Source organism: Giraffa tippelskirchi, chromosome 3, assembly GCF_054371585.1.
Source record: "Giraffa tippelskirchi isolate mGirTip1 chromosome 3, T2T-mGirTip1v1.2.pri, whole genome shotgun sequence".
In the NCBI taxonomy this organism is placed as follows: domain Eukaryota; kingdom Metazoa; phylum Chordata; class Mammalia; order Artiodactyla; family Giraffidae; genus Giraffa; species Giraffa tippelskirchi.
In genome coordinates this window covers 22,546,191-22,558,198 of record NC_137277.1, presented here as the reverse complement: position 1 = coordinate 22,558,198, position 12,008 = coordinate 22,546,191, and the positions used below count along the sequence as shown (strand labels likewise).

The 12,008-nt window shown below is 58.7% G+C and overlaps 1 protein-coding gene across 4 annotated transcripts; it reads left to right on the top strand.

Annotated features, from left to right (window-relative positions):
• The first annotated feature begins 2,492 nt into the window (after positions 1-2,492).
• PPP1R1B (protein phosphatase 1 regulatory inhibitor subunit 1B) lies at positions 2,493-11,636 on the top strand. Of its 4 annotated transcripts, none has more exons than XM_081582220.1 (8): positions 2,493-2,555; positions 2,763-2,930; positions 4,564-4,624; positions 4,899-4,921; positions 5,347-5,422; positions 8,833-9,033; positions 10,635-10,754; positions 10,843-11,636. In XM_081582220.1, the coding sequence occupies exons 2-8, from the start codon at positions 2,850-2,852 to the stop codon at positions 10,890-10,892; spliced, it is 612 nt and encodes a 203-aa protein (XP_081438346.1). In that variant the 5' UTR covers positions 2,493-2,555; positions 2,763-2,849; the 3' UTR covers positions 10,893-11,636. The 4 variants fall into 4 exon arrangements, with proteins under 4 accessions (XP_081438346.1, XP_081438349.1, XP_081438347.1 ...); XM_081582223.1 differs by having other exon boundaries at positions 2,735-2,930; XM_081582221.1 differs by having other exon boundaries at positions 2,493-2,616.
• Positions 11,637-12,008: the final 372 nt, after the last annotated feature.

Sequence of the window (12,008 nt, the reverse complement as noted above, 5' to 3'; positions counted from 1 at the left end):
AATCAAAGTAATAAAACCTCATTTAATTCCTAACGGAGGGCAGAGCTGCGAGCTGCAATTATCTTAATGCGGAGCTATTTTTACTCTCTTTCCATCTCTGTCTCCTGCCTCTCTCTGTCGTGAAGCTTCCTCTCTCTCCCTTTGTCTCTCCATCTCTCACATGCATTTTCTCGCTCTTTCTTTTCCATGTTTCCTACCTCCCCCTCCTTTCTCTCTCTCACCTCTTGTCTCTGCCATCCTTCCTTCCTTCTCCTTCCTGTCTGTCCCTTGTGCCTGTACCCCTGTGAGCCAAGTTACCCCATCCTGCTTCACCCCAGGGTTTAGCAGCCAGAGCTGTAGGTGCCTGAGTAAAGGTTGGAAGAAAGGGCAAAGACCCTCTTCTCTAGGCCCGAAGACCCCCTCTTCCAGGGTTACCCAGGAGAGGAGAGTCTCCCTTCCAGCTGCCCCAGCCCGGGTCTAGGGAAGTTTTCCTGATTCAGGGCCACCCAGAACTCCAATCCTTTCAGCAGAACCTCGGTGAACAGGCCCTCCCTGGCCAAAGGAACCTTATCAACTGTGGTCCCAAAGGCCCTCTCAGCTCCAATGGGCCCTGAGGTTCCCCCGGGAGCAACGTCTCCCTGTCCTTGTCCTCTCATTATCTGTCCAGCTGTCTTCTGTCCCCTTCACCCCACCCAGGACCTTCCTACCTCTCTAGCACTGGAAGCCACAGACCTCTCAGCCTCCTCTTGGCCCAGTGGCCACACAGGTCACTGCCTGGGCCGTGCCTTTCTTGTGCCCCTTCTGACCCTTGTGACCTCCTCATTTGCCTCCCAGGGCACTGCCAAATTGGTGTTTACCACCTCCCACCACAACCCATCTGACAGAGGGGTCTGGGCCAAGCCAGGGACTGCCAGAGAGGCCCACACCCCAGGGCCAGGGACCTGGCATCTGGCTGTTTCCCCACAAGCATAAAAGTCAACAAACACAGCAGGACTTGAGCCAGGCCTGAGGGTGGGGGAGCGGTGCCGCCCAGCGGCCAGGCCTTCCAGCGCCCATGGGTAAAGCTCTGTGCTCCCATTCCCTCTCCTCATCCCCAGAATAGGTGCTGACTCTCGGGTACTGCGTTGTGCCCCTGACCCCATTTTCACAAGACTCCGTTGGCCTTTTGCTTCCTTCTCGCCCTGCCAAGGGCCCAGCATGCTTGGCCTGGAAGTAGAAAAGTTGCTGGCTGGGGGAGGAGGGCTCCTGACTGTTTCAGGCCTGAGCGTGACCAGGAGAGAAGAGAGCCAACACAAACAGAGCCCCAGGAAGACACACACGCCTACAAGTCTACACACACACCCCCTCTCAGAGCGGCAATCAGACCCTCGCCCCCAGGCCCGAAGAGGGAAACACCAGTTCCTGCAAAGGCACCCAGCACCAGATGATAAATAAACAGGGACACTCCAAACCACAGGGCCATCTCCTCCCTTTCCCCCCTTCAGAGACACATGCAAACACCTCTGCAGAGAGAGAGGCTCACACCTCCGAAATGAGCACACACATACCTCTCCTCCTTGCTCTATTCCTGCACCAAACTTACATGTGATGGCACGTGTACACCCCAACTCCCCCAATTCTATCCCCCTGAGCTGGCTCTGTCTCCCCCACATCATATCTGGGGAGAACAGGCAGGAGACACGTGAATCCAGGGTACCTCACAGCATGGACACATTCCCCCCGCCCCCGCAAGAACCCTCCCAGGATCACAACCTTACCCCCCTCTACTCCTCAGGCTGGACCTGTGCATAGGGTACTCCCACCCACCCTGCGAGCTGGCACAGCCTGCCCATCACCTTGACAGCCTCTGACATCCTCCCCCACCCTGCCCCTTCCCCCGTGCACACACGGTCTTCCCACACCCTGCCACTCACACCTGCCTCCTTGACACTCTGACACACTTACTCACATAGACTCTCTCACCACACGGGCCACCCCCTCCCCCCTCCACACACACACACACTCCCCAGCTTTAGGCACCACAGGGCCCCTGGCACTCACTTTCACACACTCCCTGCCATGATGACTGACATGTGTCCTCCCACGCACACCCCGCTCCTTCACGCTCACTCGCTTTCTAGGACACCCCCATTCACAGCGTGACACGCGGGTGCTATTCTCTCCACGACCTCACAGCCTCTTCGTGAAACTCCAAGCACCCAGGCCAGGAAGGGGTTAAAGTCAGAGTCCCAGGTCCCCGCGGCCCCTCTCCCCTCGGCCTCCCCCCATTATCCTCCCTGCTGGACTCCATCAATAATGCAGCTTCAAGTTCTGGGGAGTCGGCAGGGGGCCCGCAGGCCGCTCCCGCGGTCCTGGCTCACACTCCCCGCCCTCCTCCCGGCCCGGAGAACACGCTCCTCGGCGCTCATTGGCCACTGTCTCCTGAGCCCTCCCACCAAGCACCCGGGCGCCAGTCCCAGGTCGAGGGGACGGGCTGGGGACCCCAAGGCTGGGGCCGGAGGGCGAGACCCGGAGAGACGGAGCGAAGCAGAGACCGAGGGAGACTCGCGCAGAGGGAGCAAGGGAGACAGAGGAAGGTTGGAGAGACACAGAGGGAGCGAGGGAAGGAGGGACAGAAACCAGACCCGCGAGCCCGAGGTGCGGGCGCCAGGGGACCGAGGCACCCAGGAGCCCCAGAGCCGCGAGCCGGCGGCCGCCCCCCACCCCCGCGCGCCCTCCCCTCGCCGGCGCGGTATTTTTATCTGTGCGTGAACAGCCCTCCAGCTCCTCTCTGCCGCACTCAGCCCGCTGCCGCCGCGGCGCCCGGAGCAGCGCCGGGGAGCGGAGCCGGGATCGCAGCCCGAGACCCCACGACGCGCGCCCCGCCCGCCATGGACCCCAAGGACCGCAAGAAGATCCAGTTCTCCGTGCCCGCGCCCCCCAGCCAGCTCGACCCCCGCCAGGTGGAGATGGTAAGGGGGCTGCGCCCCACCCCTGGCAGCGCCCCCCTACCCCACTCCCCATTCCCCGACTCCTCTGCGCTCTGGGATCGGAACTGGCCGGGGAGACGCGGGCGCCCGGCCCGCCTCGGACGCAGCTGGGGCGCGGGGTGGCGCGTGAAGTTCGCCAGAGACTCCTGTAACTTTTTCCCGGGGCCTCGCACCTGATCCGGGGGCGGGAGAATCCCGGGCGGCTCCAGAGAGGGAGGACTGTCCTCTGGACCCTGCAGAGTGTCCTCCTTCCCTGGGGTCCCACGGGGACCACTGGTGTGACAAACATGGTCCACTGACCCGTTACACACAGCGCCTGCGCCTGCCTGCCCCACGCTCTGGCCATCTCTCTAGTCCCACCCTGCATACCTGGGCTGGGGTCACCCGAGCCTTGTCCCGACCTCTAGATAAAGCCACAACATGGGCGGGGCGGGTTGGGGTGCGGGTGGAGAGGGAAATGATGACCAGTCATCCCAGAAGCCAGAAGTCCTCACACAGACATCTGAGTCCTCTGGACAGCCTTCCTGGGGACTGGGCGCCGGAGGCCTCCAAACGTGGGGATGGGATGTGGGGCGTGATGGAGGAAGAGACATGAGTTTTGCGCGGGCGCCCCCTCCCTACCCCCCCTTAGCCATTCACTTGTTGCTGTTGTCGAGATGCAACTAGCACCCAGCAGAGCAGTGAGAGGGGGGCCGAGTCATTTTGCCGAGAGACAGCGTGGGATGGGGGGACGGTTTGGTCCCTGGCCCAAGCAGCTTTTGATCTGGAGGGCAGTGTTGGGAGACTGGCAGGGGGAGGTGGCAATTTCAGCTTAATTCACCTGGTTCTCTTTGTGCATTTCCCTGGAGCTCAAAGAGGACCTAATTAACTGACAGTTGATCTGATTGCCAAGCTAGGGGGAAGGGTGGGGGAGTTACTGGGAGTACTCAGTGCCCCCCCCACCCCCCACTGTTCAGCTTGGCTCATGTACCAAGAAGGGCGACTTTGGAGGTTTTATGAGGACTGGGTGAAGAGTTCCACAGCCTGAATGATACTGCTAGAGGGACCCAGACCCAGGCCCCCAGGGGTCCGGGGCTCAGGCACACACCTGAGCCTCAGGGTGAGGTTGGAGGTGCCTGTAGTTCAGGCTCAGCCTCCCTCTGCAGCTGGGTCTGGTTTCTTTGGAGCCCTTGAGCTGACCTTAGGTGGGCAGGGCCACATGAGTGCCATCTTCCACAGCCAGCGTCGGCTCCTGAGGTCTGATGTCTTCAAAAAGGGGAGAGGGAGGGCCATGGCAGGGGAAGATGCAAAGGGAGGTGGTGGTTCTGGAGTAGCCATGGAGAGAGACAGGCACTGGCTGGCAGCCAGTGGTGGGCTTTTCTTGCCCTTCTCTGCCTTGGCATGCTGTGTGACTTTGAGCTCTTTGCTGAAACTCTCTTGAGCTTTGGGTTTTCACCTCAGGAAGATGAGGGGGTTCGGTGAGCTCTGGAGTCCCTTTCAGCTCTGACAGTCTTTGACTCAAAGGTTCCCTGGGGATTCCAAAGCACAGTTTGTTCCTTGCTGCCTGGGTGGGGGCTGGGGAGTGGGCTGCAAGTGTCTGTCCTGCCCTCCCTTCTCCCCGTCTCTATCTCCTTAGATCCGGCGCAGGAGACCAACCCCTGCCATGCTGTTTCGGCTCTCAGAGCACTCCTCACCAGGTGGGCCCCTTCCCTGCCCCTAGTCCTGGCCCCACCCTAACTCCAATGGCTTCTGGGGGCCCCTGCCAAAGTCCCTTGAGTAGGAGACTGAATGGAGAATGGGGGGTTAAGGTCCAGGAGCCCAACTCCACTGGGCTCATTTATGGACCAGGCACCTCCCAACACCGGGAAGGAAAGGGCCCAGAGACTGACTGAACTTTGGGGGGAAGTACCAATAATTCGGATTCTTTCTTTCTTCTTTTTCCTGGCTTGGGTCACCGGTGGCCTCCCCCAGAGGAAGAGGCCTCACCCCACCAGGTGAGTTTCCAGGGGCAGCTGGAAGGAGGCATGCCAGGCCCTTTGTGATGGGGTAGACGGGATTAGTTCCCAGCTAGCTCAGAGTGCCACCCAGGAGGACATTAGCATATCAATTGGCACCTTGGTGAGAATGCCTGGTGCCAGGATGCAGATCCTCCTCTACCCTTGTCTTTGCTCTGCTCAGACTCAGGCTGGGCCTCCAGAATCCAGGATCCTGCCCTGAGCCAGGCCGTGGCCATGGTGCCTCTCCCAAAGCCACCAGGTGGCCTCAGCCCGGGTGTGGGAGCAGCGCCAGGACCTAGAGCTGAGGCTGGACCAGTGAGGGCAGTTGCCCTGGGCAGCTGGAGGGGTGGGGGGTTGGAATGGAGGGAGGGTGACAGGAAGGGGTCTCTGTGAGCCCATTTAACCTGGCACTTCCCCGGCAGAGAGCCTCAGGAGAGGGGCACCACCTCAAGTCGAAGAGACCCAATCCCTGTGCCTACACACCCCCCTCACTGAAAGGTACTCCCCCAACCCATGGTCTGCCTGTCCCCTTGACCCCTGGAACTGGGCTGACACTGGGTGTGCGGGGGTGGGGGGGAGCGTTGAGCTTTTATTGATGGGGAGGGATTGTCTTGTGCACCCATCCCAACCCCTACTTGGAGACCAATTCTTTCTTAATGTGGCCTTGGAAAAACAAGGCTCCCCAAGGCTGAAAAGGGTGGTGTGGGTCTGAAAATCAGGTTTCGTGGTTGAAAGAAAAGAGGTACATAACAAGTAGGCATCGACATAAAGAGACTCAGCTCTCTGCCGCCTCTGCAAGCATGCGCTGAACCACCTCCCCCCAACCCCCCAGGGCACCTTCTTTGGGTCGCACCCCTTGCTCTCCCCTCCTGTTCCCAGGCCTTTCGCACAGGTCTGCGCACCGATGCTTCTGTTCCTGCTTTTCCTTTCAATCCCCAAAGGCAGGTCATTCCTATAGCACTCTCTTATGGAGTGCCTAGTGTATGCCAGGCCCCCCGGTGGGGGTGGAATAAGGGTAAGATCTAGCCTCAGCCCTCCTGGAGCCCTTCACTTCAAAGCATCCGGGAGAGCTACAGAGGAGAGGGGATTTGAAGGATAGATAGGAATTCAACAGGCGAGCCAGGCATGGAGGGGTATTCCAGGAAGAGGGAGGAAGGTGTGCACGGAGGAGCAGGTGTGAAATCACAGGGGGTCTTCAGGGCTGCCTGGAGACTTGGCTTCCAGCGGGGGAGCTGAGGGAGAGACAGCTGGTGGAGTAGGTTGGCCAGGTGGGGGTGTGGGGAGGGTCCCTCCCTCACTAAGCCTTAGGATGCCTTCCCACCCCCAGCTAAGCTCCAGCTCTTCTGGCCTGACCAGCCCCCTCTGGGGAGGGGGAGGGAGGCTGGAAGGATGTGCTGACAGCTCCGTCGTCGGGTGGGTTTAGTGAGCTCCCAACCACCGGAGAAGGCACTGGAGACCCACTCCAGTACTCTTGCCTGGAAAATCCCGTGGATGGAGGAGCCTGGTAGGCTGCAGTCCATGGGGTCGCTGAGTCGGACACAACTGAGCAATTTCACTTTCACTTTTCCCTTTCATGCACTGGAGAAGGAAATGGCAACCCACTCCAGTATTCTTGCCTGGAGAATCCCAGAGACAGGGGAGCCTGGTGGGCTGCCGTCTATGGGGTCGCACAGAGTTGGACACGACTGAAGCCACTTAGCAGCAGCAGCAGCAACCACCAGCCAAGGTCAACAGGTGCAGCTGTCAGCCCGCCTGCCTCAGTTGGGAGCAGAGAGACTGAGGAGAGGAGAGAAGCGAAGATGCGATGCGGAGACAGCAAGTGGGCACTGGGTTTAGCTTTCGGAAGGCCTTCTGACCTGTCGGGATGTGGGGAAGGCCAGCACCTGAAGCAGGCGTGAGGGAGGACGTGCTGTCTTCTCAGGAGAGAACATGAGAAGTCTCTCTCCTCCCCACCCTGGGCTGAGTAGGGGGCAAGTGGATGTGAGAGGGAAGAACCACCCTTGGATTCTTGATTGTGAGCAAGGGGCAGAGGGCCGGGGTGAAGAGAACAGACCAGGGTGCTTCCCAGGCAGCCTGCCTTGGCCAGAAATGTGTCCCCTCCACGGCCCCTATGGGCTGCGACCTGGGGGGGGTCTAAGTGGGGAGAGGCAGGGCAAGGGGGATGCCAGGAGAGGCACTGTGCTGGGGACCTTGGAGCTTCCAAAAGGGAGACTTGAGTGGGGGGAGTTCAGGGTCCTAGAGCTGGAGAGAGAGAGAGAAGGAGGCAGTCGGGAGGGAGAAGGGGGAAGACCCCAGAGAGCCCTGAGAGGCACGAGGCAGGCAAGGCACGCAGGAGGCTCTCACGGGGCGCTGCACACACCTATTGTTGTCGCTGTGGCTCACGAACGGAAGAACTGAACTCTCCTCCCCCGGCTGCTTGAGCTGCCACCTCCTCTCCTCCTTCTTCCTTTCCCCAACCCTCAGAGGACCCTTCTGAACTTCCAGGGCACTGTGTGTTGTGGGTTTTGCCCCTTTCTGGGCAAAGGAAAGCCCTGGCAGTGTTGGGGGATTTGTCGGGGGAGAAGCCTAGAGTCCGCAAGGAAGGGCGGACATCGAGTCTTGGCTTGAAGGGGGCTCTCCAAGGCCGCGCTCTTGCACTTGGCTCAAGGTGAAGCTCTGTTGAGTCCCCAAGGACAGGGCAGGGCAATTTATTGCACTTTTATTGCCTGGGTGGTTTGCCCAGAGTTAGCAGGAAGCACTGGGTGGAGCTCGGGGCCAGACGGGGCAGCAGGCAGGCACAATACACCCTCTGTGCCTGTCCCCGAGTTGGCAGGAGCGCTGGGCCCTGCTCCCTGTACAGGAGGTTTCCAGCCTGGATCTGCCCCCTCGGGCTTTCTGAGGGGAGGGGCTGCCTGCAGATTAGGAAGCTGCTGCAGCAACCCCAGCCCCTAGCCCATCAGCATCTGGTCTCCGGGCCTCAACTTTAGTGACCCGAATGCTCTAAAAGCCCACCAGTTCCTGGCCCCCTGCTGCCTCTGCCCCAGCCACGCCTCCCAGGGTCCCCTTCACCCCTGCCTTTCTCCCAGAGTCCTCCAGCCCTTGCCTTTTTCTCTGAACCCCTCGTCCTTTCCATCTTTTGGAAAGTTCTCTCCAGCTGCCCACACTGTTCCCTTCCTAGGTCCTATCCCAGCAGGCCTTCGTGGTGTTGGGGGGGTGGGTGGTGTTTGCTGCTTTCTAGGTCACTGCACAGGGAGCTGAAGCTTGGGGATGTGGGTCAAGATTGTGGGGGCCGTGTCTGAGCAGGCTGCATCCCCAGGCAAGCACGTCACTGGCTGCAGACTATTATGTCCTCAGTCTCAGAACTGCTCCTGCCTCTTAGAGCCTGGGGCAGGGGTGTGTGGAGTAGCATCTATGATGGAGCGGTGCCAGGGAGTGGGGACCAAGCCCAGTATGGGGTGGCGGGCAGGATCCGGGTGAGCGGTGAGCAGGCTGGGCACTCCCCTAGAAACTGAAAGGGACAGATGCCCCAGGGCCAGGGCCACCGGCCCCATACCTTCTCCAGGGGCTGTAGCTGGTAGACAAGCTCCCCAACCAAGGAATGTTAAGCTGTTGCTGTGCCTGCCTGGTCTTGTCCAGCTTGGCACCCTACGGCGTGGGGAGATGCCTGGGGCCGGCCTCTGGGGCCCAGCATCTTTGGACAGCTTAAGAGCCAAACATGATCAAGAGTCTACCCCATGCTGCTTCTGCCCTGCTCTGGCCCCCAGCAGGCTGACCAGCAGCCTGTAGTGTTTGAACTAGACCCCTGCGGGGGTTAGCTCAGCCCCAGGCCCCCAGGAAGGAGGCCGGGGGTTGGGCCACATGCCTCTCCTGCTCTGTGGGCTGCTTCTCGGGCCTGGCTGACCCATGCCTTCCTGGTCCCCCTGTGCCAGCCGTGCAGCGCATTGCTGAGTCTCACCTGCAGTCCATCAGCAACCTGGGTGAGAACCAGGCGTCGGAGGAGGAGGATGAGCTGGGGGAGCTGCGGGAACTGGGCTACCCGAGAGAGGAAGAGGAGGAGGAAGAGGAGGAGGATGAAGAAGAGGAGGAGGAGGACAGCCAGGCGGAAGTCCTGAAGGGCAGCAGGGGCTCTGGTAAGTGGAAGGGGCTGTGAAGCCTGAGTTTCACCAACCATTGGCTTGGGTGGGATCCTCCTTGAGTGTCCTGGGACACCCCCTCCCAGTTTACAATTTCTCCCACATGTAAAGGGCCTGCTCACTCTCTCACCCCACAGGATGCCTCGCACTCAGCCTTACCTTACATCTGGGCTGTTCCCATCCTTGACTCCGTCCTTCTCCCTATCAGGTTTTCCCTAGTGATTCCTCTCTTCTCTAAGAATTAAGGCAAGGCTACATGAGGTTTGAGGCTAGACCCAAGAAAGGACTTCCCATCCATGGCCGTTGGGAGGTGTAAAGAGATGAGGGATAGGGGACTAAGAGTGTCCAGGGCCCCCATCGCCTGCATTTCTGGATACAGGATGTGGTCTCTGCTGGGAGACACAGGACTGGCTGATAAGTTCTCTCCAGGAACCTGTGGTTCTCTCCCTCTTTTCTAATTTCCTAGGCGGGAGGTGCGGAGAAGGCAATGGCACCCCACTCCAGTACTCTTGCCTGGAAAATCCCATGGATGGAGGAGCCTGGTAGGCTTCAGTCCATGGGGTCGCTAAGAGTCGCACACGACTGAGCGACTTAACTTTCACTTTTCACTTTCATGCGTTGGAGAAGGAAATGGCAACCCACTCCAGTATTCTTGCCTCGAGAATCCCAGGGTCGGCGGAGCCTGGTGGGCTGCCGTCTATGGGGTCGCACAGAGTCGGACATAACTGAAGCGACTTAGCCATAGCAGCAGCAGCAGGCGGGAGGTGAGAGGGTGCCCTCTAGTGTCTAGATGGAGAATCTAGGATTCAAGAACCAACCCAGTTGTCTGCACCTCCAACCCCAAATGCCTGGGAAGAGAGAGGCCAGTGGAGGGGCCTAAGACCTACACAGAAGGCCTCAGAGCTAGAGACCCCAGATCCCAAAATCTACATATCCGGGTCCCAAGACCCAAAGAATTCCTAGGCAGGAAGATCTCAGCCCTTCCCAGGGCTATTTTTTCCATGCCTGGCCACTTCTAACCCTCTGAATGCACATTCAATGTTTTGGTCCCATTATTTATGGGGATGAAAAATAACCAACCATCCCTGCTTGCAGTGTCCACTCTTTGCACCCCGCCTCAAAATGGCATAGGCCTCTGCTCTGCATTGGTGCTGGAGGCATCAGATGTGGGAACAAAAGCTTCAGCTGGAAAAGTTGACTCCTACTGACATCCCCAGAACAGGTGAAGAGGAAGTGAGAGGAGACTGTTCTCTCGGAAAGCGGCAGGGCAGTGGGTCAAATGGCAAAATGACCAAGGAACAAATATCAATTGCCACCAAGCCTGAAGCGGCTCCTAGGTGCTGGCACTGGCTGTTAACTGTTATCTTATTTAAGGCAGTCTACAGAACCTCCCTCCTAACCAGCCCCTTCAGAGAGGTAATAATGACTTCTCTAAGACACGTCACTGGAGGCACTGTCTTAGTCCAGTGCTCACTCCACTATACCGTGACACCCTCAGAAAGCTTAGTTTCAGCCAGCAGCTGGACTTGGCTCATGTTCTAGGACAGCTAGATGGATACTCAGAGCTCGTGTTTTTATCCCTTCTTTCCTGTCCCCAGCTGGGCAGAAGACAACTTATGGCCAAGGTCTAGAGGGTCCCTGGGAGCGCCCACCTCCTCTGGATGGGCCCCAGAGAGACGGAAGCTCTGAGGACCAAGTGGAAGACCCAGCATTGAATGGTGAGACTTGGGAGTGGGGGGCTGAGGAGGCAGGGCTGGGATCTTGGTGGGCATGGCCAGGCCCTAAGTCCCTCTGCTTGCTTTGCAGAACCCGGGGAGGAGCCACAGCGCCCTGCCCACCCTGAGCCTGGCACATAGGCACCCAGCCCTGCATCTCCTAGAAGGAAGTGGGGGGAGGCATTCATGTTCTCCAGAAACCCACTCTGTTCACACCCTATTTTGTACCCTGCCCCTCACTTGCTAGGGCTGTGGCTTCTGACTTTTAGAAGACTAAGGCTGGTCTGTGTTTGCTTGTCTGCCCACCTTTGGCTGATGCCCAGAGTCCCTGGGCACTTGCTGCCTGATGCCTATCCCTGCCAGTCATTCCCCCATACACCCAGCGGGAGGTGGGATGGGAGAGCTTGCATTGGGAAATCCAGTAAATGGGGGACAAAGATTCATCCTTCACAATTCTACTCCCTAGACCCTCTCCCCTGGGCACAGGAAACTCACAGGGCAGGACCCTAAGATCTGGGGGAAAAAGGATACTGAGAACTTGTAAGTGCCCATAGATCTTTCTCCATCCCCTGGGCAATTCCAAGTCATCACCCCTTCACTGCCTTCTACCAGGGCCCAGAATTCAGGCACCTTTTCCATGGCCTCAACTTTTGGTAAATCTTCCCCTTATCACCTGCTCCCCAGCCTGGGTGCCTGGAAGATGGACTGGCAGAGACTGCTTTGTTGCATTTTACGTGTGCTTTGATGCCAGCAATGCCGCCTAGTATAAGTCCTTAGGGCGGCACATGGGGAGCCAAGCTCTCCTTGTCCTCCAGCTGCTCTGTCCCCTTCCCCTCTTCCCTGACTCCTGGCCTGAACCTGTAATAAATCTTTGTAAATAACTGTGGTGAGACTTCTCTTTCAGGGGAAAGGAGAGGGAAGAGGTAACAGGTTTCCCTATGTAGTGGTCATCCAAGAGTCAGGTCCTCGACCCTAGTGTCCAGTCCTCTAGCTTGGAGCCTTGACTGCAGACAAGTTCCAAACCCTCTTGGGAAAAACCCTTAGGAGTTCTAGATCCTGCTAAGGATGGCTGAAAGGGGGTGGGGGAGAGGAGTCCTTCAAGAGTAATTTAAATCCTGCAAAGGACCTGTCCCCACCCCCCACCCCACAGGCCTCCCGTGGGGAAGATCCTTTTTTCTCCATAGTGCCTGGCTTACGTGGCCCAACAAGGATGATGCCTCTGGGCTTCCTTCCAATTCCCCCTACCGTTGCTGCTGC